General features: G+C 46.3%; 1 protein-coding gene across 5 annotated transcripts in view; it reads left to right on the top strand.

Annotated features, from left to right (window-relative positions):
- KLHL3 (kelch like family member 3) overlaps positions 1-21,770 on the top strand; it is a 55,317-nt gene extending 33,547 nt beyond the window's left edge. For 4 of the 5 annotated variants that reach the window (XM_075057033.1, XM_075057036.1, XM_075057035.1 and 1 more), the window contains 9 exons: positions 4,152-4,268; positions 5,305-5,454; positions 8,075-8,192; positions 8,937-9,134; positions 9,975-10,076; positions 12,739-12,867; positions 16,341-16,481; positions 16,696-16,839; positions 17,096-21,770. In XM_075057033.1, coding sequence (XP_074913134.1) covers positions 4,152-4,268; positions 5,305-5,454; positions 8,075-8,192; positions 8,937-9,134; positions 9,975-10,076; positions 12,739-12,867; positions 16,341-16,481; positions 16,696-16,839; positions 17,096-17,124 — 1,128 coding nt within the window. In that variant the 3' untranslated portion in view covers positions 17,125-21,770. The remainder of the gene's footprint in view (positions 1-4,151; positions 4,269-5,304; positions 5,455-8,074; positions 8,193-8,936; positions 9,135-9,974; positions 10,077-12,738; positions 12,868-16,340; positions 16,482-16,695; positions 16,840-17,095) is intronic. The other variant, XM_075057034.1, reaches the window with a different exon arrangement.
- The last annotated feature ends 3,698 nt before the right edge of the window (positions 21,771-25,468 follow it).

Here is a 25,468-nt window from a genome sequence, read left to right as displayed (position 1 = left end):
GTGGGATGAGGCTGGACCCGGGTGTGCTGGGTGCTGCCGGTCAGGCTGCGCATCCAGGCGTGGGCACCCATCCTGCTCAGCCCCTCTGGGCTGCAGACACGTGGGTGCTTGGGACCACGGGGGACCGTAAAGCTTGCCAGAAAACCTGCACCGCGTGAGGTACGAATGCAGCCAGGCTTCATTCAGATCCTGAGCCAGCAAATTCAGAGGCTCCGGGAGCGTGTTTCCGCAGGCGTGGGGCTGGCGTGGGCGTCTCGGCGGGGTGCTGCGAGGTGCCACACAGGCAGGGCCAAAAAGGGAAAAAAAACACATGGCGTGAACTCGCAGCAGAATGGCTTTGCATGAGCCAAGCAGCCTGCAAAGGGAAGTGCAAGTTTAGTAACCAATTTTTCCAGTCCTGTGCAGCATTGTTAAAAAGCTTTTATTGGCCTTGTGCCCAGAGAAATCAAAGTACTCCCTCCCTCATCTGAGCTTTATACAATCAAAACCAGTATTTCTTTAGCTGATTGTAAAAGTTGAGAATGCAAGGCAGTGGAAGGAAATGCGAGCATAAGCTGCACGTTCAAAACAACAGATACGAGTAGCAGGAGAAAGGCAGAGAGCGAGATTGGAGCATAAACATGAAATACGTGCTGGAGTCCAAAGAAGTGCTGAAAATTGAGGACAGTCTCATAGGCTGCTGTTTTATGTTAGCTCCATGACAGACAAGCAGTTTTCCTGACCTTTATTCTTCCTATCTGCTAATGTATGAGATCTATATTGTAAAAAAATAAATATGTATATATAAAAAAGTATATATATGTGTGTGTATATCTATACATACACACACATATCTATGTGTATGCATGTGCACATGTGACGGGTAGATAATATTTTAAGCAACAAGATGTTGTAAGTAGGCAAATACTTCAAAAATCTGAGAGCTAAATTGTCACAGCCAGATTTCACGAGCGGCTTTCTCGTTCCCATTCTTCCCGTGTCTCATACATGTACCGCAGCCTGTGACCCAGAGCGTTGCCAGCTCTGGGTCATTGGGAAGTTTTATAGCTGAGTCCTGCCAGGGCCAGAAGGTAACAAGGCCAGGGAGGAAAATATTGCCCTTATAATTCTTCAGGGCATGTGTGCCCAAGAGCTTGTGTGTTCTCCCCTTCCTCTGCTACCCCCCAACTAATACCAACTGGCCTAATAAAATATATTCTTTATCTCCACAAATTTTGGCATGCTTATATCCCCTAGGTCATCAGCATTACAAAAACTGTCTGCTACCACAGAAATCTATTTTAATTGTAAAATGGTGACGATGTTTCCCTGTTATTCAAAGATTATCCTCCTTTCTCTCCCTCTCCCCTTGCTGTTGCCAGCCTGTGCAGTTGCACAGGCCCTTTCAGCCTAGGGCAAAGGTTTATTTTGGTCCCTGCCTGCTCTTTTTGCTATAGCCGAGTACTTTGAAAACAGTTTTATCAATGCTTTCTGTACCTGACCTAATTGGCTCTTTAATTGCAATGATGCATGCAAGCAAGGAAAAACTATAAAAAAAAAAATGTTTATTCGTATTTACTAATGATGTGTGAAAAGGAGGGGCTTCTAGCCCTTGAGAAGGGGCTCCTGCCAACTCAGAACAGTGACGAAAGAAATTTTTAAAAGGGTTGGGATTTTTGGATTGGGGATTTTACACAGAGTCCAGTAATCGACTCATCGCCTCATGCCGCTAATGTGCAGTAGAAGCTGATGCACAGTTTGGTCCTCAGTCCTGGGAGCATCTAAACAACTGGATTTTTGGCTGAAGAGACTGGGAAAACATCTGGGCTTGCTCTTTGCTTAGGTAGTGTGCAGAAAGGGGATATTCCAGGCTTTTAGCCTTCTGCTCCATAGAGTGGGAAATCTGTTTCTCCCAAGCTCGGGACTGCTCCTACAGCCAGGCAGGTGCCAGCCGCTAACTCAGTCCGTGCCTCTGCTCTAAATAAAGCTGTGTTGGTAACTGCTTCGTTTCATCACACCCCGTCGGCGGGTCGCGCATGGCTGGAAAAACGCGTCTCCTGGGGGAGCAGCAGCAGCTGCTCGGGGTCTGCAGCGGGCACAGCGTGCGGAGGGAGGGTATGGCAGTAGTGGAAACAGATGTGGGCTTTAAATAGAGATATTGCTGTCTTGGATTAAGATTTTTTTTCCCCCTTCTCATAAAATTAGGAATCAGAGCCAATGGAAAGTGCCAGAATCTGATTTTTTTTTTAAATTCTGTTATTTTTAGAGTAGGCACAGCAGGGTAGCATCAGTGTACGCCTAACTCGGGAGCAGTCTCCAGCACCGAGGAAGCAGTTTATTACTTGTGCACGTTTGCTTTACCTTCCTTTAAGACTTGTTCGCTGGCATCTTGGTCTGTAGCTGGGTATGTCCCGGTCCTGTGACCTCTTCTGTAGCTCAGCATTTGTGCAGAAGAGGTTAATGAAAAGCAAGTTTGTTGGCTAAACATTTGCTTTATGTTCCTTCCATGCTCATTTGCAATTAAAAATCTCATAACAACCTAGTTTCTACTTTAAATGCCTTGTAGCCAAAGTGAAACTGTTTGTTTGTTTATTTATTTTCATTTTAAAACAGTTAAAGGTTCTGCAGCACTTATTTTCCTCCGTGTTCGCTGGGGTTTGATTACACGGCCCCCTGTTGTGTTGCTTAAATCCTCATCGCAGTGTCCTGAATTCCAAACGGTTCAGCAGGAGCATTTGTTGGCATAGGAAATGAGGCTGATGCTTTACTGTTTTTCTGAAGTATATAGTTTAGCCTAAGAGGAAGAAGCCCCTTTCCGCTCTGCCTCTCCTTTGTGGGAGGACGCAAATACATTTGCCAGCAACAATTGGGGACCGAGAGATGGTGCCCTTGGTTCTGGTTGATTTTGTCAAATTAGTGACCTTGGACCAAACAAAATGGTTTCCTGGGAAGTGATGGGAGGGATGGAAAGAAAGAAAGAAAAATATCCGTGCAAATTGGCCTGGCCATTTGGTGACCCCAGAGGGAAATTTAAACCAAGGGCACTTGCTGAGTGTGCTGGGGCGAAGAGCCAGCGATGCTTTTTGGGGGAAGCACGGGATGGCCGGGATCTGTGGGAGAGAGGGCTGTGCTCAGCCCCCCACCTGAGTAACTGGGTAGCGAGAGCACTTGGGGAATTTTGCCCGTAGATGTCAGTTAAGGGTCGGAATTTAATTCTGACTCTGTGGGGAAACTCCACTGCAATGATCCAGATCCTGCCGTGCAGCATCTGAGACTGCACCGGCCCCTCTCCTTGCCTTGCTGGGTGTTTCGGGAAGCCTTTCCCACTCCTGGTGACATTTTTAGGCCTTTCTTCTGGGAGGAGTGAGGCTCACAGTTACATGAGCACATGCATATTCGTGCAGGAGCCCACGTAGGACGCTTCTGCCCGCGTCTGTTCGTCGTGCCGGGCTCTGCGTGGCTCCTGCTGCGTGGGGTTGTTTGTCAGCAGTTCGTCACGGAGTCAAAGTTTGGGTGCTTATCTGAACCGGTTGGATCTGGGAGGAAAACTAGGTTTTGGTTCAGACTAGAAGTCCAGCGTGCCCTTGTTTCCCAGCTGGAGTATTTTTAGCCGTGAAATGCATGCAGTGCAGAGGCTCCCTGGCTGCAGGCAGGGGTTTTCCTGCGTGTGTGGTGAACTTGTCCTGAAGACTTCTTGGTTTTTTTTTTCTTTCGGGGGGTGGAACTGGTGCGGTGATTAAATATGATGATGAGCATAGTGATTTACTGTGTGGCCAGACTCCTTTGGGAGGGGAGATCTCTGTTATCAGGAGTAATCGTTGTGGCTGATTTCTTGAATAAAGTCCAGTGCAAATGTCAGCAGGCTAATTAAGTTTCCTGGCTGCCTTCCAGTACTAATGTCCAAGAGGTGTATGATTGTCCTGGACACATGCTTAAGCTTTGAGAGTGATACAGCACATCTAGATGTGAAGTTGCTCATTAATATGCATGGTCAGTTCACCTCTGCTACCGTGGTGCTTGTGCTCTGTGCACAGTCATGACTTTTTCATCTGTTTGATAGAGATCTTGCACCTCCTTCCTTCGATATTGTAAAATCACAAGGCTTCTGATTTTGGGTAGGTAACTGCAAACCTGTTCCCTCTTCTCAGTTTAATTGTACTTTATCTGTGTAGGTCTTTGAAGCGGTTATTTCTTGGATAAATTATGAGAAGGAATCTCGCTTAGAGCACATGGCTAAACTGATGGAGCATGTTCGCCTACCCCTTCTGCCCAGAGATTACCTTGTACAGGTTAGTCTGCAAATAAGTAATTAATACTTGCACGTAAGCTGCTGGTAGCTCCTTACACAATGGCTTGGCTGTTTGTCTCTGAGATGGGTAATTTGGCATGTCGCTGAGCCTGTAAACAGAGGAATAAAAGGAAAAACTGGATGGACTCTGAAATCAATGTGTGTGCACGCAGAAACCTTCTTGTAAATGTGACCCGTGCTCTGCCAGTCAGGGCCAAGAGCAGACCTCCGGCCCCTCTTGGCGGAAGCATTTAGAAGTTAGTATCTTGGGGTTTTTCACCTTGAAAATACCCAGGTGGTGGTAGTACAGGCTTGCGCAGTTTTTTTCCCTAATGCACAGGTAAATTTAGCTTGGTGAAAACACGACACGTGTGATAATTTTGGCTTAAGATGTGTTCTGCGCATAGAGATGGGGCTCTGTGACTGGCAGGTGAGATGCTCTCTGACTTGGTCTGACTTAGAGGTTGTTCTTCACGAGTTAATTCCTGGGATCTGGGCCTTGATAATGAGCTGAGAATCCCCAAAGAAGGGGTTGGCATATGGGCTCTTTGACTCCTATGTTTTTATCATGTGTCTAAAAAAAATCAATACAATTGAAATAAAATTGGTATTCATAAGATGAACCCATCATGTATTTTTTTTCTCTCAACTATATCTTCTGATTGAGTAAAAGATATTGCCTCTCCTTAAATATTCTGACTCAAATAAAAGAAATTACTTATTTTGTACCCAGACTCCTGGAGAATTCTCCTCTGCTGAGTTAAGTGTCTGGCAGAGGGTGGTAAAATCGAGGGAGCACTGCTACTCATGAGTGATATGGGAAAAAACTGAGAAGCTTGAATGTTACTGCATGTGTTTCTTTGGGAAGAGCTGGAAGTCCATGTTTGTCTTCATTTTTTTTTTTTTTTTTTTTTTTTTTTTACTTTGGTACTTTGGAAGAGAAATTCCAGGTTTTGTGTTCTTTCTACAAAACTCTGTGACCTGTGCCACCAAATACTTCAGTTTAAATGATCTTTCATGTGTGTGCATGTTCTCAGACAGTTGAAGAAGAAGCTTTAATCAAGAATAACAACACCTGTAAAGACTTCCTTATCGAGGCCATGAAATATCATTTGCTTCCTCTGGATCAAAGGCAACTGATAAAGAATCCCAGAACAAAGCCGAGGACTCCCGTTAGCCTGCCAAAGGTAAGCCGAGTTTGTCGCTTCGTGTCACCTCACGCCGTATGACTGGTGGCATTTTCTGTCTTTGAAAGGAGTTTGCGTACTTGCCTCGTTACTTCTCACTAACTCCATGATTGTCCTTTGAAGTCTTTTAGTCCCTCTTCTGGTATTGCCTGTGCCCACCAAGGGCACATAATTAAGTTGGATAAACTTAGGAGAAGCAATATCTCTGCTCCCGGGGGCGAGGGTCTGCTCTTTGAACCGTTTTGCCAGCCACAAGTGGTTTTGTGAGCGGCTGTTGCTCCCAGAGCTGCGGTTTGAGAATCGCCGAGCCGTGGAGCGGCTGCAGGCAGCTGCCTGCGGTGCCCGGAGGGTCGGCAGAGGTTTCTGCCGGCTTCTGGCAGTGTCGTGGAGCCCTGCTGAGGAAGGTCGCGGTAGGTGTCTTTCCTTTTCCCGTATCCATAATCGGAAGCCAGGAAAGCAGGAAACAACGGCACGCAGAGCCATGGGCAGGAAGTCTGAAGCAAATTTCAATAGACTCAAAGCAGCTACTGAATAAATAATCCTTGTTACTCCCCAGGTTTATCCTGCAGGCGTGTGATGCTCTGGCCACCACTTTATTAGTGAAGAAAAAAATGACAACAGAAACTATTTTTCCTCTGCCCTGGAGATAAATGCAGTTTGGCACGATGTCTCGCAGCAGACTGTCACTGAAGTTACTAATAAGCCTTTCGGAGATTGTAAGACATCAAAACCACGATGTATTATTTTTCTAAGCACAAATCATAGGGAGCGTGGTTTGTGGGGTGGCGTATGAGATCTGTGCTATGAGGGACTATTTAGATGTTTAGATATTGGACTGTCCATCGAGAAATTGTGGTTCTGCAGAGTGTGTCATGTCCTTTCTGCCTGCTGATGGTGAGATGAAATTGGTAGAACGTAGCTTTGGGGGTATCAGGACAGGCTGATGTGACCCTTGTTCAAGGACTAAAGTAGTTAAGGATAAAACGAACAGTGAACCAGCGAGTTCAGAGGTTCTCAACATCTTCTATAGCATGACCTATGAGTACAAACCCAAATGTTCTGCAGGTCTCTCCTCCTTTCTTTTTAACTGTGAAGACAGGGGAGAAGGTGATGATCTTCCAGCAATCCTGTTACTGAGAAACTTTCATCTGGTCTGTTGGTCCCGCTGGTGAGGGATTACCGTCTGCTGTGAAATCTCTTAATTCTGTAATCGTGTGAAGCTCTGCAGCTTTCCATGGAAGACTGTTACACAACTAGTAGTCAGGCTGCTAATTTAGACTCAGTTTGCTTTCTAACGTCACATTCTCATCTTTGTAGATCAAACGGTCCACTATTTTCTTACTCCTCAAATTCTTTAAATTGCTGTCTAGCTCTGTACTTTTAAAGCAACCGTGACTGGGAGTTGAGCTCATTACCCGAGTGACCTCAAGTGACGATCTTATCCCCTCAGCTACTCACAGCCGCCTTGCAGAGGCTAAAGCCAGTTTCCCATCTACTCTTTGACTATATTTGAAACCCAGTTATCTTGCTTCTAGCTCCTTGGCCTTGTAAAAATCAGATTGTCTTGGGCAGTGTTTGCTCCTGCTGATTTGTTGTGATAAGGGGAGCAAATCCTCCCTCTTGATAACTGGAGGGTTGAAGGAAGCGTGTTCAGAACAAAGTGCAGGTCGAGCTGTATATGGTTTGGACGCTGCCTGTGCACGCGTTGGTTTGCAGTGCCCAGCTGGGGCTCAGCACCGATGGGCAGCCCTTGAGTGCTGAGCTGCAGGGTCGTGGGACCACTGCCCCTGGGACCACAAGTCAGCGAGTTTGTGGGGAGTTTGTCTTCTGTTGGCAGACAGGGCAGATTTGGGAAGGACCGCACTGCACGCCATCCAGGTCTTCTCGCTTTTCCACCAGTGTCGACTGCTTGCCGTTGCTGGGAATGGAGTCTGGGGCTGGACGGACCTTTAGCGTGACCCAGCAGAGCGGTTCTCGCGCTCCTGAGATTGTCCTTGCTCACCTTCACATAGCTCTTCCCTATCTGTAAGGAATTTAGGGTTTAATTACTGGATTTGCATCAATACATGTTGCAGCCAAAAGCCTTAATGAAGCTGACAAATCACTTCCTTCGGCAGCCCAGCACCCCAGGTCTTAATAGTCCTGGTGATTTCCCCGAGTATCATCTTCCCCGCAGGTGGCAATACAGCTGTCAGGTTTTATTTGCTAAGTGGCATCGATTATTTTTAGCACCACCATGGAGATAATGACTAAACAGTGGGCTGGCTGTGGAAATTATGCTGGGATCTTCCTCACTTAAAAATACTTCAGCAGCGAGTCTTGCGTGCGCCGTGGTGCCGAGCGGTTTTGTGTTTTCTGGGGAAATAGGGCAGGTTGCCTACCTCAGAAATGGTGAGGAAGGGTTAATGGGGCTGCCATAGTTAGTGTGCATTAAATTGGAGATGACTTTTTCCCCCTTGGAATAGAATTGACCAAAATAAATGTCACTGCAGAGGCTTCTAGTGAGCCTGCAGCATGTTTTTGGCAGCTACTATTGACCAGATTGGTGATGGTTTCTTTGCAGAGAGCAGCTGCCTGGGCTGGTGTCTGAGGTTTTCAAGCTCTCATCTTCCCTCTCCAGGTGATGATCGTGGTGGGTGGGCAAGCACCCAAAGCCATTCGCAGTGTGGAGTGCTATGATTTTGAGGAGGAGCGGTGGGATCAGGTTGCTGAGCTTCCCTCCCGGCGATGCAGAGCAGGTAACGGGAACTTTTCCTGCAACCTTCTTTGTTTTCCTAGTGCAGCTCTTCAGCGCTGGATGGATGTCCTTAGTCACCCCTTCAACCTTCCCCTGTGCCCCAGGGCTCAAGCAGCTCTTTCTTTTTGCCATTCCTTCCTCTTCTTTCCCTACAGCCACGTATCCTTCTCGTTCAGGTGGATGCCCTGCTCTCTAGAGGGGCTGCTCCTGCCTGTCTGCCTTCCGTAGCCACTGTCTCCCCTTCCTCATCCCTCTCTCCTGGCTGCTCCTCCATCAGTATTTCCCCTCCTCCTCTCATCCCGCTGGCCTGGCAGCCCACAGGCATCCAGTTTTCCTTGCTGGTTTCCTAGTGAAAATCAAAGGAGCTGAGTCAGTCCCTCTGAGTGCTGAGGAGTGGGTGATGGAGAGCAGATCTGTGAGTTGGGAGTGTTCCTCTGAAGACATCTGACAGGGCTGTGAATGTGGATCACCATTTGGTGTTCTCTCTGGCTCAGAAAATTACTCATTCAGGTGGGAAATCCATCTGTGCCTTATGTTGCCATGTATTTATGTGCATTTCACCTTCCATACGACACGTATGTGTTATCATACTTGGCTCCAATGCTCTTAACCTGCAGAAAATGCCACAGACTTGCCCACGTTCTCCTCTTCCCTGGTGTCTTACGCACCCTGACAGACGTCTGATGATACTCGCTCCCCAAACTGTTTGTAAAACCTCCGTAAAATCTCTCTCCTCTTTTATCAGGTGTGGTATTTATGGCTGGCAATGTTTATGCCGTCGGGGGCTTTAACGGATCCTTAAGGGTACGGACGGTTGATGTGTACGATGGCGTGAAGGACCAGTGGACATCCATAGCCAGCATGCAGGAAAGACGAAGCACCTTAGGCGCAGCTGTGCTCAATGATCTCCTCTACGCAGTGGGCGGCTTTGATGGCAGCACTGGTAGGTGACTGAGCAAAAACGAGGCAGTGCCTGACCTGAAAAACTGTTTTCAGAGACCCCTGCAAAGACTGCAGAGCTTTAGTGAGGTTCCTGCGCCCTTTCCTCTATGATTTTGTAGAGAAGGAGCCAGAGATTGGGTTTGCTGCGTGTTGTAACTCACTAACCGCGTGCATGTTCTGACCCATCAATAATTGCAGAGAATGTCACCCTAGTTTTTTTTTTTCTTTAGCGATGCAGTTCTTTCAGTCTCATTCTCTGTATGAATATGCTTTTTCTGGACTGAAAAGGGATTTTTTCCTTGTTTGAGTGAAATTTTTCATAGCAACATGAATAAAATGCCAGCAAGGCATCTTATGGGATGTGTGTCCAGGATTTATCTTGGCATAACTGCATGTTTAAATTCACACCTCTGCCTCTGCTGTAGAGCTTTGCCACTTGGTTAAGCCCTCAACTAATGAGTTCAGCTGGTGATGAGTACAATGCAAGAGGGTCTGGGGGGGTTTTTAAACCTTTGCATGGGCATTTTGTAATGCTTGAAAGGACGTGGGACTTTTGGGCTTGGAATCTGGACTCTGCTCCACCCTGGCGTCCCCAGCACTTTGGAGGGGCAGCAGTCCCTGGGCAGGGGCAATGGGGTAAAAATTTTTCCAGCTGCTGAAGAAGTGGCGTTGACACGCTGGTCCCAGCCTGAAAGGCAAGGGACTAGAAAATTGGGTTGCAGAAGTGTGGGGGGAATTACGGGCTTGGGAGGAGGTGGAAGGCAGATGAAAGTGCAACACCAATCTTTTTTTCTTCTCTTTTTTTTTAATTAGAAAACCTGTGTATCCCCTTTTTAACTAGGTCTGGCATCAGTTGAGGCCTATAGCTATAAAACCAATGAGTGGTTTTTTGTGGCTCCCATGAACACAAGAAGAAGCAGTGTTGGAGTTGGAGTTGTGGAGGGTAAGAAAATCAGCAGCCATTTCCATCAAGCGAACGTTACTGTGCCAAACAGAAGCCTGAACGGTTAAGTGAAATAGGAGGGAACTGCAGGAACTGTTCTCTAGACTAGTTGGTAAAGATTTATTTTATATGACGTAATTGCTGCAGCTTTTTCCATTCTCCTTTTTATCTTAGTGAAAAATCATGTGTAGCTTTCCAAGAGCCTCAGACCCATATCAGCCCAGCCCATGCCTCCTGTGAATGCCATTAAGTGCGTGCAGGTTTCTTTGAATCCTCATTTTTCCTGGACTGCTTCTGGTCGCTGAAAGCAAATGATATTGTGCAGTGTGTGCTGTTGCTATCAGCAGGCTGCGTGGATGGAGTACCCATCACAGAAAAATCTGCTCAGCGAGAGAAACAGGAGCGTAGTTAGTCCCACAGCCCCAAACTGGTGGGTTGGCAGGAATACTAAAACCCGTGTTTATTGACATCAGGCTTGCTGGCACGCACGGCACGCTTTGCTCTGGTTTGTAAACGAGCAGGGACTGACGATAGCAAACGCTGGTGCTGGGGCAGGTCGGGGGTGAGGTGGGTGGAGAGGGTGCTTGGAGGGATCGTGGCGATTGTCGGCACCGATGTGTCGGCACCGAACTCGAGTGAGCTGGAACTGAGCAGCTTGGTTTGGATCCAGGAGAAAGAACCTCGTCTTCCTTTAGCAAAATCAATTCCGAAGCAAGTGAAAGGTTTTATTTGACCTTGTCTTTAGCATGGCGTAGCAGTTTCCAATTAGTACGGTGCGGAGTGGCCACGGGCACGAGCCTTCTTATAAACTGTGCTTTGAAGTGGTTTGGTTTGACCTGCTCAAATGTGAAATACGTGAAATGTGTTTACGTGAAATGCGCTTATGTGAGAAGAGGAAGGGAGATCGAATAAAGAGCGGTGATTGTGCTAAATTTGCGTGTTTGTTTAAGAAGCAAATCCTTCCAAATTGGCCCATGCTTGTGCAGTGCTGGACTGCTGACAGTCATTGGGATTTGGTGAAGTGATTTGAATGCAGAACAAATATTAAGTATGTACCTGAGAGATGCATTTCTATGGACAGGTTTTCTACCGGAGACATAGGAAATCCTTTTCCTTTGCTTTGTTTGAAAGCGAAAATAAGTGTTGCACATGTTGGAGTCCATGATAAAAAAAAATAATAATGAGGGCATGCGATGGGGAAGAAGAGCTGATCATATTGGTGGAGGGAGCAAGCTGCAGCCTGGAGTTAATCCACAGCGTTCATGTGAACGTGCTGAGGATTGATCTGATGTCTGTGGGTACTGAAAATATCTAGTAATTGATGCCAGCCAGGGAACTTTATCTTGTCTTGCTTGGTCTGGCACTCTTGCCTTGATTCATTGACTAACAGCGGGTGGGTTGAACCAACAGCACAAATAAGAGTTTGAAATGTTTATAGAGACAGGAAGATGCAGAAGGAGCACAGTCGTAAACCTGATCCTTGCAGACCTCTCCTAATGAGCACAGCCTGAGGAGGCCATGAGTGGAGCTGAGGGAGAAAGAAAAGAGCTGGCTTGTTCTCGGAGCCTTGCAAACATCAAGGAAACAGGAGGATGCAGAAGCGTAAGACTGTAGATGATAGCTGCTGGTGGGAGTCTCACGTGCATGCAAAGAATTGCATAGCTCATTTGTGGCCAGGCTCTGCTGTTATGGATTGAAAATTGGTCTTATTCATGGGTTTTGTACAAAAACTTGGGTTAGAGCTTTTCTGCATATTTGTTGAACTTTTTAATGGTTGGTTGTTGTAGTGTCTGGGAGGCCTGGTCTTGAACCAGAATGCCTTTGTGCTAGGTGCTCTGGTAAAGAAGCGCAAAGAAACTGTCTGCCCAGAGAGTTTACTGCCTAAATGCAAAACAAGCTGGTGGATGATACAGGGAGACAAGGAGAGAGCGTCAGTCAGGCCTGTGAACAGAGGACATGGTGGAGCATCAGCCGTGTTTCGGGTATGGTGTAGTCCCGTGACATCCGATTGCGCTTGTCTGCTCTCGCCAGGTGGATGTTGTTCAGCTTTCCGTGAGTTGAGGTAGGGAGGGACGGACACACCGCACTGCGAGGGTCTCCCGTGGTTATCTTCTGTGTTGGGATCACTTGGCTTGAGTGAACAGGCTGTACTAGCAGCATTGGTTGGTTTTGATTTGGCCCAGGTTCTTCAAAATCAGGTCTAGGTTTCCATGCAGGTATTCTGTTAACATAAGAGGCTATTGCATATTTATTGCTAATGTGACATTGTAATTAATGTACAGTATCGACCTTTGACAGCGCGCCTGGCCTTGTGGCACCTGAACAGGAGGAAGCGCTCGATCGGCAGAACACGGTTTGATGTTACCTATTCTCCTGGGCCAACAAGTCATTTGGAAAAACCTCTGGGCTTTTGGCTTCTAATTAAGCTGTTGTGTTTTGTTTTTTCCTTGTCTTAGTTGACAGCTTTAAAAACAGCCCTGCCTGTCTGCGACTACACTTCAGATCCTTTTGCTAGGATTTTCCCCAGATGTCCCAGCAGGTTTAGGCACATCTCCCAGGGCCTCCCTCAGCCAGGATCTGTCCTCACCGGGGACTGTCAGGTGTGACGGTGACATAAATCAGTCGTAGCCGTAATGCTGATGCCAACGTGTGTCTCTTCCAGGTAAGCTCTATGCCGTGGGGGGTTACGATGGAGCGTCCCGTCAGTGCCTTAGTACCGTCGAACAGTATAACCCAGCCACGAACGAATGGACCTACGTAGCCGACATGAGCACTCGACGCAGCGGTGCAGGTACTGGCTCTGAGATGTGTTCTTAAGAGCAGATGATCACTGGGTTCTCCTCTGCTCATGGAAGGGAGAGAAAAGTGTGTTTTGGCATTGCTGGGCTGGCAAGTCCAACCTGTTATTTCACCCCCTTCCCGTGAGAGGAAAAACCGTAATTGCTTGGAAGCTCTTAGCAGCTCTCCTGACTTTGTTAAAACCTGCCAAATTGAAATTAATTTCTGGATTAATGAAATAATGTTCAATGTTTCTAAGTAGCCTCGCTAACAGATGCATCTCACTTGTAAGCAAAGAGTTATCTTTCCAAATCACCAGCTGCAGGGACTGGAAAGCCAAGCTGCACCTCCTTCTTTCCTATCATTTGGGGGTTGTCAGATGGATTTTTCGTTTTGGATCTTCTCTGAAAGCACCCGGTGGGTGCTTTGCAGCACAAAGCACACCTGCACTGGGTGATGTGCATATCAAGTCAAGGTAACGGAATTCATCTCAGATTGCCCCTGCTAAGCTAGTTTTTAGTGTAGCTTTTGCTGGCAAGAGTTGGTGATCTGGAGGATTAGAGGAAAGGACATGTTAAAAAAGGATTATATTCTAGTCTTGATGGTTTCTAACTTACTACGTGATGTTAGGCCAGGTAGGCACTTGTCCTCTCTGTGGCTGTTCCTCTCTGAAAGGGATAAAAGCTCTTATCCATTGCATCTAAAATCATCTTCAGATGAAAGGGAGTGTGTCAGTGTTGGTCCTATTGCTCTGTGTGTGCAGTGGGTCCTCCCTGATCTCAAATTGTGCAGTTCTCGTCGTACAACAGCCGAAGTGGCAGCTACACAGAGGTAGCCAAGCCTGGAGGCTGCCCCTTGCATGGGGGCTGAAATGACCCCGCAGGTAAAGCTGTGGTGGGAATTTGCTTCTGAGCTGGGCAGGTGAGAGGCTTCTCTCTACGCGCTGTCTTTCTTTCCTCGCTCTAATACCTTTTCTGTAACTCCAGGTGAGGCAAATACGGTCACACACTGTTTGAATTCAGTTGAAGAGCTTTTTAGTATCTGCTTGATGCTTAAGCAATGCAACCTTATGGGAGAACAGAATGAGCATCTCGTGTTGCTGACAGCACGCTGAAACACAGCAAAACAGTTTGTGCCTGTCGTGAGATGGATTTTAGTGAATTTGCTTTGTTTGAAACACTCTGCTCCGAGTGCTGCTTTGCAAGTACACCTCCACGCGGCAAGTCCAGTATTAGGAACGCTCTTACTTCCCTGCTAAACAGCTTTGCAATTTTCTCTTCCCAACCTGAAAGCTGAGCTTCTCAAGCTCTGCTTGTCCCCCCGACACCCCTCCAGCAGGTCCCGGGGAGGGCATTGCCCGGTGCCCCCCCCTCACCACTGATGCTGCGGCATGATCTATATCGTACAGCTCCGTAAATGAAACCACGCTTTGAATGAAACCATTGCTGTCCTGGTGCTGACATCTAGCGGAGGTGAGGACGGTTGTCCCCAAGTCCCCGGGGTGACCCCAATCCAGGCAGTTGGGGCTGTGTGGATGTGTGGGTGCTGCCTGGGTTTGCTGGACCAGCCGGGGTTTTTCCCTTTCTCCCTCCTGGCAGGGATGTCCTGTCGGAGTGTGCCCTGTCTGTCTCGCCGCACAGGGAGGCAGTTTTAGGTGGAAAAGCCTTAGAGCGTTTCTGACTCTTTTTGCTCTCCTACTTGCTTAAATTAGTTTACTAATTAAATTATTTCTTAAAAGTATAAATTTTTTGCTGACAGCAGAATACAGTGCAATGGTAAGGTGCTGCAAACCCAGGCTGCTGGGCTCGGACGCAGTAGGCTTTCCTCACCAGTTAAGTGAGTTCCCATTCCCCAGGCAACTGGGAGGCACCTTGTACAGCTCTGGGGCCAGGACGTACACTGGGATGTGTTCTGCTCTTCCTAAGTGGTACGCGTTGGAGTCCTTCAACCAGACTGGGAATTTGGCCCGGTAAGGTGGATACTTAGAGATTAATTCCCAGTGTCGGCCAGAGATGAACCATGAATCCCAATGTCATGTTGGGATTTCAGCACCTCTTGGTACAGCGAGAGACAGCTGGTAAACCCCAGCAGTAGCGAGTTAAGAAAATCTGGAGATGAGAGAGTTGACGGTGGTAGACCTGCAGCAACGTACCTGTCCCCCAAACGGTGGCGTCCCTGCCGGAGCTTTAATTCATCAGTTGCTCTCGGTTAGGTGCTGGCCCGTTTTTGGGTGACAGAGAAGCAAGACTGCTCAGAAGGTTTCCCTCCCCGCCTCGTGTTGCCATCCCGCAGATGGAGTGTGGCGGCTGCTGTGGTCCGTGCTCCTGCTGACCGTGGCAAGACTCGGAGTAGTGTGACACGTCGTATTTTTGGGATGTGACACGCCACCAGGAAATGTTCCGGTGGCACGGGACCTGCTGAGCCCGCATGGTGCCTGCTGTCTCGCTCACCATCGCAGCACTGCTCCTGTGCTCTCCTTTCTCTGTGCCGCACGCAGGAAGATATTTGCACGAGGGCCAGCTTGAAAACCAGTTGGTTTTGGGCTGGTGGGGCCCCTCTCCTCCCCGTGCACGCTTTTCCAGCGCTGTGCCTTTCTCTCGATCGTCATCACGAGTCCATCTTCAAGGCACAGGGGCCATCCTGCTGGTTAATGCCCGTGGTTGAAATGATGCAGTTCAGATCTATGTTTCCTTTTTACTACCATTCCACCTTGTTAATTTTAATAGAGGCCTTTGAACCTATTAACGAAGATATGTTGCTGCAAGTTTTAACTCTCAAGGATTGGTGAACATTTTAATTAATTTACTTAATATTAGGCAGAAGCACCTTTTAGATCCCTGTTATTTCCAGAGATTGAGCCAGGGGCCTGCGAAAGTGGCTGGGAAGGGGGCATTGGAGGCACCTTGTCTGTGTGAAGTGCCGCTGCCGTGTTTGGGGGCAGGAGTGGGGGGAGAGGAACCCAGCGGCAGCCTCAAGAACTGGGGCCTGTAAGTTGTTGAGAAGAGGAAGAGTGTCCAGAGGATGAAGCCCTGTGGCACAAAGGTAGCAGGAAAAGCAAAAATAAAGCTCCTGGAATTGGAAATCGGGTTAAAAGCAAAGGGCCCCATGGCAGAAGAGATCAGGCAGGTGGAAACAAGGTGGGGTGGGATACAGCAGCCAGGGAGGCAAAGGAAGAGAGACGTGTCAGTCCAAAGAGATTGAATAAAGGCAGATGAATGTCGTGGGGCTAGACTATCGATCTCACATAGACTAAGATCTACCTGAGAAGCGGCACAGCCCTGAAAGGTAGGACATCTGCCAGGCATCGCTGCGCAGACCTGCTGTAGTGCCATGTGGTGGTCAGATGGAGAGTTGACCATGTACTGGCACACGTGGGCCATGTTTTGGAAATGCCTTGGAGAGGCCAAGGCAGTACCCAGTAGAAGAATGAGGGACATGCAACCCTTTCCCCTGTACGTTTGGGTAACGCTGGGCTCTGTTTGGCAGGTGTTGGTGTCCTCAGCGGGCTGCTGTATGCTACCGGGGGGCACGATGGTCCCTTAGTACGGAAGAGTGTGGAAGTCTACGATCCAGGAACAAACACTTGGAAGCAAGTAGCAGACATGAATATGTGTAGAAGAAATGCAGGTAACCACAATAAGTGTTTCTGTGGTGTTTGGTTGCAGTTGGCTGTGTGGTTTTTAATCCAACTAATGTGCTAGTGATGTAAGTGATCGGTATTGTAAGAAAGTGATAAAAATGGAAGACGAGGTATCTGCTTGGGAATTAATCAGAATGTGGCAGGCGACGTGTTGTGGGGGACGAGTTAGCCCGTGTCTAACCATCTGCGCTCTGCTTTGAGGTGTGTGTGCGGTGAATGGTCTCCTCTACGTGGTGGGAGGAGATGATGGTTCCTGCAATTTGGCCTCGGTGGAATACTACAACCCCATCACAGACAAGTGGACGTTATTACCAACCAGCATGAGCACAGGGAGGAGTTACGCAGGTAAATAGTCAGTGGGAGAGCTGGCAACAGCTGGGGTCGCTCATAAACTTGAGGGCTGTGTCTCCTAAAGCTTTAATCTTGCATTTTTTTATGTTTTATGTTGCTTTCAGTAGAGGAAAGTTTCATAGAAATAGTAGACACCTCTCTCTCTGCTAGCCTATTGCTGGTCTTTGGCTTTGCAGGATGATCTTAGCCACGTCGCAACCCAGGAGCTGCTCCTACGATAACTCTGTCTGTTCATCCGTTCTTATATCAGGTGTGGCTGTGATTCACAAGCCGTTGTGACACAAGATGAAGCCAATGCGAGGAGCAGAAATGAAGTGGATCCAGCTAGGAAGACGACTGACCTCTGACTTGACCCATCGCATTGCTGTTAACATCTTAGCATGACAAGTGATACGTTACAGACATCATCTGCTCTGCGGCGGATTGCAGAGCGAAAATCCCTCCGGGGACATGTTCCATGCTAGACACGAGGTGTTGCTTGTTATCTGTGGTGCAATCAACTGTTCTTCTCAATGGCTAGTGTCCTGAGATAAACACTGTGCTTGAACTGCCGGCACTGAATTTCTTGTGTGAAACAAAACTGCTACGTTTGGGCATGTGAGTAAAAATGAACACTTTGGGATTTCTTCACTACTGATGCTCCGTGCACATTATCTGTTGAACTACTTACTCACTGTGCCTGGAGGGTGGACATTACTACTGGCAGCGGAAACTTCTGAGTACCAACGGAGAAAAGCAGTCAGCAGAAGTGGACTGGAACAGGGTGCTCTGGCTTGAGTGTGACGCTGTCTCAGTCATACGTTTGTATATGCCACTGGACTACTGTATGTATCCCTGAAACGCTTGTCGTATGGTGGAAATAAATACCATGTGATTTTTCTACTTGCCATGAATGCTGTTTGCTGTACGTGATGGGACCTGCTGGGCAGTGCCTTCCCTGGGGCTGAAGTCTCAGCACCTGAACGACGCAAAACTCGCAACCCCACAAAACGTGTGCTGCTCTGATGGGAGTTATTGCTCCTGCGAAACAAATGTTGCTTGAATAGAAAGTATTCCCAACCCATGCATTTCAGCTGTGCTGAAAGCCCCAGTTCTAGCTCTGTCCAGCGTCTCAATGCCATTTCATAATAGAGCATTTAGATGTTAAAAGAAATACCTTATGGTGCCATTAATATAGAGATATTACATAGAGCAAGAACCCACTGTCACCCAAGCAGATATTAATGAGCAAAGCAAAATACCTGTGGTGTTTTAATGCTTCCAGAGTATGGAGATTAACTAATCACTGTCACTGTAATTGCTATTTTAATCTTGCCCGTACTGAAGGTGTTCCTCTATTAGTATGAAGAATCATAAGATTATTTGAAACAGACAAATCTAATCCAGCTGTAAGGTCACTGTCTTGCTTACATCCCAAATTCTTGAAGCTTTCTGTTTAAGAAGGTGTTTTATTTTAAAATACCTTTTTGTGTCTCCTTGTGAGCTCTGGCATGCTTCTGCATACGGGGGTGGACTCCTAGAAGACTCCCTAGCTAAAGGGAACTAGTGAAGAAAAATATTTTCTCTTCTCTTTGTTGTTGCTAGTTTTTTGTTTTTCCCACTGTAAATCAGCTGAGGCTTTTTGTAGTGGGCAGCTGGCCTGCAGGACCAAATCTGCCCATGTTACTGTTGAGCTCCAGCATGTACCAGTGTTCTGCTGGTTTCTTTCTCCATAGATCTCCTATCAAAAAGACTCCACGTGACCTTCTACAGTAGAAAAGAAAAATACTTAAAAATGTATTTCAGAGGGATCTAAGGCTACATCACCTTGTACAGCTTTTGTAGAGGAGTGGGTTACCTCTGTAAATAAGTAGATTTTTAGTGTTTGGGTTGACACGGTCCTTGTAAGATGGGTGCCTGTTCACTGTGGGGGAAACAGCACCTGCCTTTGCTGTGTCACCTCCCACAGAGGGGCCTGACCTTCATGGGGAACGTTAGGTAGCACCCGCTTCTTTTTGGATGTTCTTGTTTTTACAAACAAAAGCAAACTGCCCAAAGAAATGGCAGTATTATTCTTGATGTCTACCCTTCCATTGTGTGTCAGCTCAGAGGTCCTGAAAATAATAATTAAAAAAATGAGTCTTTTCTAAAATACCCTTTAAACCTTTTGCGTTGGCTTCTACAATCCGCAGTGAAACGTGCCAAAATATTAGTACGACATGCTGCTCTTTTACAAGGTGTTGCTTACTGTAAAAGCTATTGAGGCTGGTAGGAATCGTGTCAGTCAGTGCCCCTGACTGCAGCTGCCTCCAGATCAGAGTCCCGAGATGCATCTCTGCAGTGACATAAGCAAGATGATGCCTTGGGTTGGACGGACTCAAATTCACTGCCCCAAAAGCAAACACCACAAGGCGCAGCCTGTGGGAATAAAGGATAAAATGGGACAGGCAAAGTGTTCTGATCAGCGTTAGCATCTCTTGTTGGGCTGAGATGACTGGACAAGGGTGGACAAGCATTTGGGCAGACAGGGTCCTCGTTAGGTCTGGTATAGACACAGGGAACGTAAAGCTAAATAGCTACTATATAGCCCAACCTACAGCTCAGTAGTTGGGAACGGTTACCAGCTAACCTTTTCACACTCGTGGTGTCACTGGAGCAAAGGCAAATACTATCCAGAAACTAAGAGTTTACGTGGGCTAGAGATAAAACCTAGTAGTTAGTGCTAGAGAGATGCAAGTTTGAAATTTGCCGTGTTTGTCAGATGTGAAAGGTGGATATGCCTGAAGGTTGGAGAACTTCTCCCCCTCTATACATCTCTTTATAAACCTTCCTTGCTTATAAGGAAAACAGTTTTTGGTGGTTTTCTGCTATTGTAAAATGGTATTTCTGCCCACTGCTGGCCTAGACCTGCAGCTTGCTGGACAGGGCTGGGGCTCGTAGCCCTTGCCAGGGATGAGTGATGCTGTTCCTGGCTGCAGCCGGTTCTCCTCGATGGCAAATGACACGTTTCTTTCTTTCCTTCTCAAATGTTGCAGTGTTATGCAAGTCAAGTGACCTCGTTTTCCAGCTATGCAATATGAACAACCGTAACACGTGATGAACCAGCTGTATCCCCCCCCCCTTGAAATGCTTTTTGAATTTGTCCGTCTTTGGCGTGTGGTTTCATGTTTGTATTGTTAATTCTGAGCACCTGAGCCAGATCCTTTGAAGATTGCCTTTTTCTAGGACTGAAAACGTAGCATTAGCGCTAACAAATTTTACTGTAAATATTTTTATAAGACAATTTTAAATAATTTTTTGGATTGCTTTTTATGGTCGCCAATGACACTTCTGTTAAATTCTGGATCTAATTCTTACACTCCAGTACAGTTTTTGCTGGCTGTGATGTAGGTGTGAATCTGTATGTTTTCTGCACAAGAAATTACATGTTGTAACTAAGATCTGGGATAGCTCTTATGTTGATTCTAACGTATTAGAAGGACAGCATTGGGCTCAAAATTGTGAGATAAATTAAAATCCATTACCTCAGTCACCCCTACGCTCTTAGATTATTAGTTATTTTACAGCAATTTCAATACCCTGATTTAATTTTCTTGTGCCATGTGTTTGCTTCCCGGTCAGCTTGGTGGACAAGCTGTCTCTCAGCAGTTTCGTTTCTCGGCTCCCGCGTGAGCGCAGCGCTGCTGGAAGAGGGAGGACGCCGCGCACGCAAGAACGCGTGCAATCAAATGCCCTGGGCTGCCAAAACCAGTGAAATTATTGCAGGAGGTTTTGTAAAAGCTTTACAAACCCAACTCAGGCTACTTCCTCGCGATGGTCCTTTGTGAATCTGGAGCTTTTCCTCAGCTCTCTTCTGTTGTCGGCTCTTTTTTGGGGGGTCACCGTGTGCTGACCCCCTGCGGGATTCTGGCCGTGGGTTTCCCAAAGGTGACTTTGCTTTTGCAGAGAAAGCATCCCTGGGGCTGCGCACCCACAAAAGCCAACAGCATCGCACGTGGGTACACACGCTGCAAAACAGGCAAGCATATATAAAGCAGGATAGATTTGCCTCAAGCAATCTGTTGTTTAAACAAGTTTGAATCAAGTCCATCTTTTCCATTTGTGCCTAATAGATAAATTGGGGGTGATTAAAACCAATTTTCAGTTCATTCAGTTTATCCAAATACTTTTTTTGTACAGATGTGTACAGCACTGTAATTACCATAAATATACTTGGCAGCATTTGCATGACACCACCATGAAAGCTTAATGCTGTTCTCTCGTTTGCAGTGTTTGGAGACCAAAATCCTTAATATCCAGCGATGTGTGATGCCTATTCATCAAGCTAACATGATGGTTCAACAGATAAATGCAGCTCATTTTTAACCTCTGGGATTCTTTGCTGATAAAATGTAGTATCAAAGCAGTTGTCCCCTTGGCTTAACATTATGCCCACAAATCACATTCACATGAGCATAATTGGTTGCTCAGAGCTGCAGCGTTTGGAAGTGCGTTAGACGTTATAGTCTGGAAATGAGCGAATTTACTTTTTTTCCTCTGCCCTTATGTTTGTTTATGGGTTTATAAATTATTTTCCTCTACAGGGACAATAAATAATTATTGAGAATTTTAATTTGTATATTTTATGTACAAAAAACCCTTTTAAGAAAAATGGACGATTGTGAAATAATTTACCTGGGTGTGAAATTCTTTGTTTTTGTAAAACAGACATTGTTGGTTCGATAGCTGACAGTACAACGTAATGAGTCAGTTGACTGTTTAAGCTAATTTTTTTAATTAAAGATTTTTTGCATGAGTGTGAAGGACCAAGGACTTTGCAAAGTAATTCTCTTGACAGCTGTCTTGTCCAGTGCGATAAATGACTTGAGAAACATTCTTCACTGGCATATTTATATTATAAAAGAAAATCACGTTGTAGTCCCCCATCCTTTAATTTGAATAAAAACTGGCCTAATGAAACTCTCCTGGGTCTGTTTTGATTTCGCCAGCTTCTGACGGCAAGGAACAATCTCATCACTCCACGTGGCCTTCCCCCCCCCTATTTAATTACAGCAAATACAAACCCTGGGTTTACTTTGTGTCCTTTGGAGCGGGGCAGCGATGCTCCCACGTGCCGATGCTGAGGGGTCCAAATGCTGGCGGAGATGCTGCCCTGACGCCTGGCTCTGACACTCTCCTGGGGTCTGCGCTGCTCCTTTTCCAAGGGAAGTTTAAGGGCGTTTGGCTCCTGGGGTGCAGGAGGAGAGTGTTTCTCTTGGAGGTGGGAAAGCCCTTGGTTAGCGGCATCGATGGCAGAAGACAGAACCTTTTAGTGAATGCGACTGGGAAGAAAATTAAGAAGGAGAGTTTACCCCCCTGGGCTCAATATTTCTTAATAATACCATAAAGTAACACATTTCCTACACCACTGGAAAGATCAACACGTTTAACAGGTAGCACAACTCATTTTGTCTTATGCTTATGATATGTCTCACTGAGCTCTCTAGTTTTCCTGAAATGCTCCTTGTGCCTCATCTGTTAATAATAATGTATGACATTGAATTTACCATGTGGGATCCTGACATTTAATTACCTGATGAACAGGTAATGACACAATGTGGGTTGCTCTACACAGCCAGGGGACTTTGCAACTATTCCTTATTTTATTTCAAAACGTCTGGTCTCCTGCACAGTTGGCCCCTTTTTATTCATGTTTAAACTGATAAATCTATAAATCCATGAAGCTGCGGCTAAAGAAAATCCTTTGCAATACAGGAAGAAACGTCACTACCTTGATTTTGCTGCCTGACTTTTTATTGTTTTTTCTTTTTGCATCCTACATTTTAATCTTTTGGCGGCATGGGTCGCACCCCAGATTTCACCCTTGGCAGGGCAAGGACCATATAGCAGTAGCTCCCACCTTGCCTCATCTACCTCAGAAGGGCAAGTACTTTTGCAGCGAGGAAAGGAAATACAGGGAAAATTCATGCAGCAGGGTTGTACGGCAGAGCAGCTCTGATCCCGGACCGAATTTGGCATTTCCCCACGCTGCTGCCCACCTCGTCTCTGCCCGTACACCGTGCAGATCTCCGGCTTGCAGGAGGGCTCCTTCCAGGGAGCATCACTGATGTTGTTGTGACATTGAGACTTTTACCCGCTGAAAGATGCTTGTTGCTCTGTTCCCCTCTAAACGCTCTCTCTAATAAGCAGGCTGATCGCCTGAGCTTCTCCTCGCAGGTGATGCTCGCTCCTGTGGTTCTCCTGCAGACTTTGGTGCACCCACGCGTTTCTCAGGCTGGGTGTCCCAGCCTGGGTTGCTGTTGCCAAGCTCAGAAAAACAGCTCGCCTTTTTGTTGCTGGGTAGCACGCGTTTTGAAATAACCCGGGGTGAGATATGCCTCTTCCGCAACAGCGATACTGTGTAATTTGGTACATGAGTCATCCGGAGATGGAATCAAAGGTAGGGCAGAAAGCAGTGGTAGTTATGGAAATTGAAAACATCTGATAAAAGATGAACCTATTTAGTTGTAGGTCCAAATGAATAAATATGGCCAAAGAGAGATTCCCTGCATCCCCGTGCCCTGAAATGCAGTGGGAAGTTTGCACAGGATCTCCTTTTTCCGAGCAATGACGATGTGGCCTGGAGATGGGACGTGGATGTGGGGGCTTCAGAGGGCAAAATTGCTTCTTCCCTGGCTGGCAGCTTGCTCTTTGGCCACACTGAGGGTGCTGTGTGATGGCAAAGAATAACTGCACTTAAAAAAAAAAAAAAAATCTGTTGGATACTTTTGAAAAAAGATAGCCTGTAGGAGGCACAGGACCACCGCAGAAACATTGCCATGAACCGCACAGGGGTTCCTAGAGCATCCCGCAGTTACTCAGTGACTAATGATATTGCTTCATATAATGTTATTCTGCACTGTAAACAAGCACAAAATCACTTAACTGCTTAGTGACATGAAATATTCTAAGAAATTTGCCAAAGTGATTAATGTTAACGTTCTTGTTCAGCAAATTGAATGAGATTTAATTGGCACAGCTGCTGAAGCTCGATGCATTTGATTTGGCCTCGATTTACAAACTACATTATCATGAGCCTTCTCCTCTTTCTTTCATTGCGAACCTCCACAGCCTCTGCTAAGCATATTGCTCAGTGAATTACAGGTCTTAAAATGTTAGAGTCTCTTTTTTTCAATCAGTAAAACTTCTAAAGGGGCCCTTTAAAGGATGCACAATGCCTGTCCCAAAGGATCTGTTCTTCTTCTGTAAAGCATAAGAGGTTTAAATGTTATTTTTCAATGTCCTTCTCATACGTCTTTACCTTATACACTTTCTACAATATTATCTCACTCAGTGGTGAGTTTGTCCCACTGGAGAAATGCTGAAATACAATTTAAATCATGTTCTTTAAGTCAGAGTTGTGTTGGGACAGAAATATACCCTAAGACTTTATATGATATTTATTAAGGATTTTTAAGCACAAACAATTTGTGCTGGTGAGTCCCAGCTGCCAGAACCATGCAGGCAACATCAGAAAAACTGCACTTGTTCATAAGACATTTTTTATTGTATTACAACCTCATATATATGCTGGCTGCTTTTTTCCTTTTTTTTGCCCTGAGAAGGGGCATCTCTTTCTGCCTTGCATTTTGTTCCACACAGATCACCTTTCCTGAATCTACCTAAAGAAATTACTGGGCTCTGTTTTTCTCCCAGAGGAGCAGGGAAAGTCACGTGGATCTGAGACACACACAGGCAAAAAGGTTTGTTTTACGTTGTGCTTTACGCACAACCAAATCTCTTCCTAGTGCCCCATTCCACCTCCCTGCAACTTTCCTACCTGGAACACTTTGCCTACTGTACATACTGTAAAATACCCCACAGCTCTGGTGCAAATGGCACAAAGCTTCCAGCTTTGCAGGGCTCCTGCGCTTGCAAAGTCACCTTGTTGGTGTGTTGGGGGAGCTCAGGCAGCCGCCCTTCCAGCTGGACCTACGGGCACCTGAGCCAAATTAGAGTTCAGGTCTTAATGACCGGGAAACATTGCATGCAGCCCCGCCTCCTCCTAGGCTGGAATCTTTGCCAAGTTACTCTGGGTTTTGGGTTTTTTTTTTGTCATGACAGAATTTTCTCTGATGGAAACTACAGTATTTATAGAGCTACAGTCTTCCAGACAGCTGTAATTTGATTCAGAATTGGATAATTTTCTTACTTGTGTAAGGAAAGGTTAATGAGCTATCAATTTGCATTTTATTGGTTTAGTTTTAAATGCAATAATATGTATAAAGTATGTAATCACATGTGCTTTAATGCATTACTATAGTTGTTGCATCCCAGGGCACACGTAATGTGCCAGAGCGTTGGAGCTTTGACCCAGTGCCCAGAAATCCCTCAGGCAGCTGCACAGACCTGAAGTGATAACAGACCTCAGTTAGTTAGTGGAAAAAATGCTGTTGGTAAATTGCAGCTAATTTTTGGACTAAAGGAAAAAGGCCTGAGACACTTAACTTGTGGTTACCTAGAAAGGTGACCATGATAAAATCATTCCAGGAGTGTTAGATTTTGTCTAAACTGACTTTCCAAGTTCAGACTAGGTTTGAGGGTTTAAATGGCGGGGGGCTCTTACATTAAATGAGTTTCTGAGATTTTAGGACCTATCTCTACC

This window comes from Buteo buteo, chromosome 24 (assembly GCF_964188355.1).
Source record: "Buteo buteo chromosome 24, bButBut1.hap1.1, whole genome shotgun sequence".
NCBI lineage: Eukaryota > Metazoa > Chordata > Aves > Accipitriformes > Accipitridae > Buteo > Buteo buteo.
Note: the sequence above shows the minus strand (reverse complement) of the source record. Positions and strands in the feature narration are given on the sequence as shown.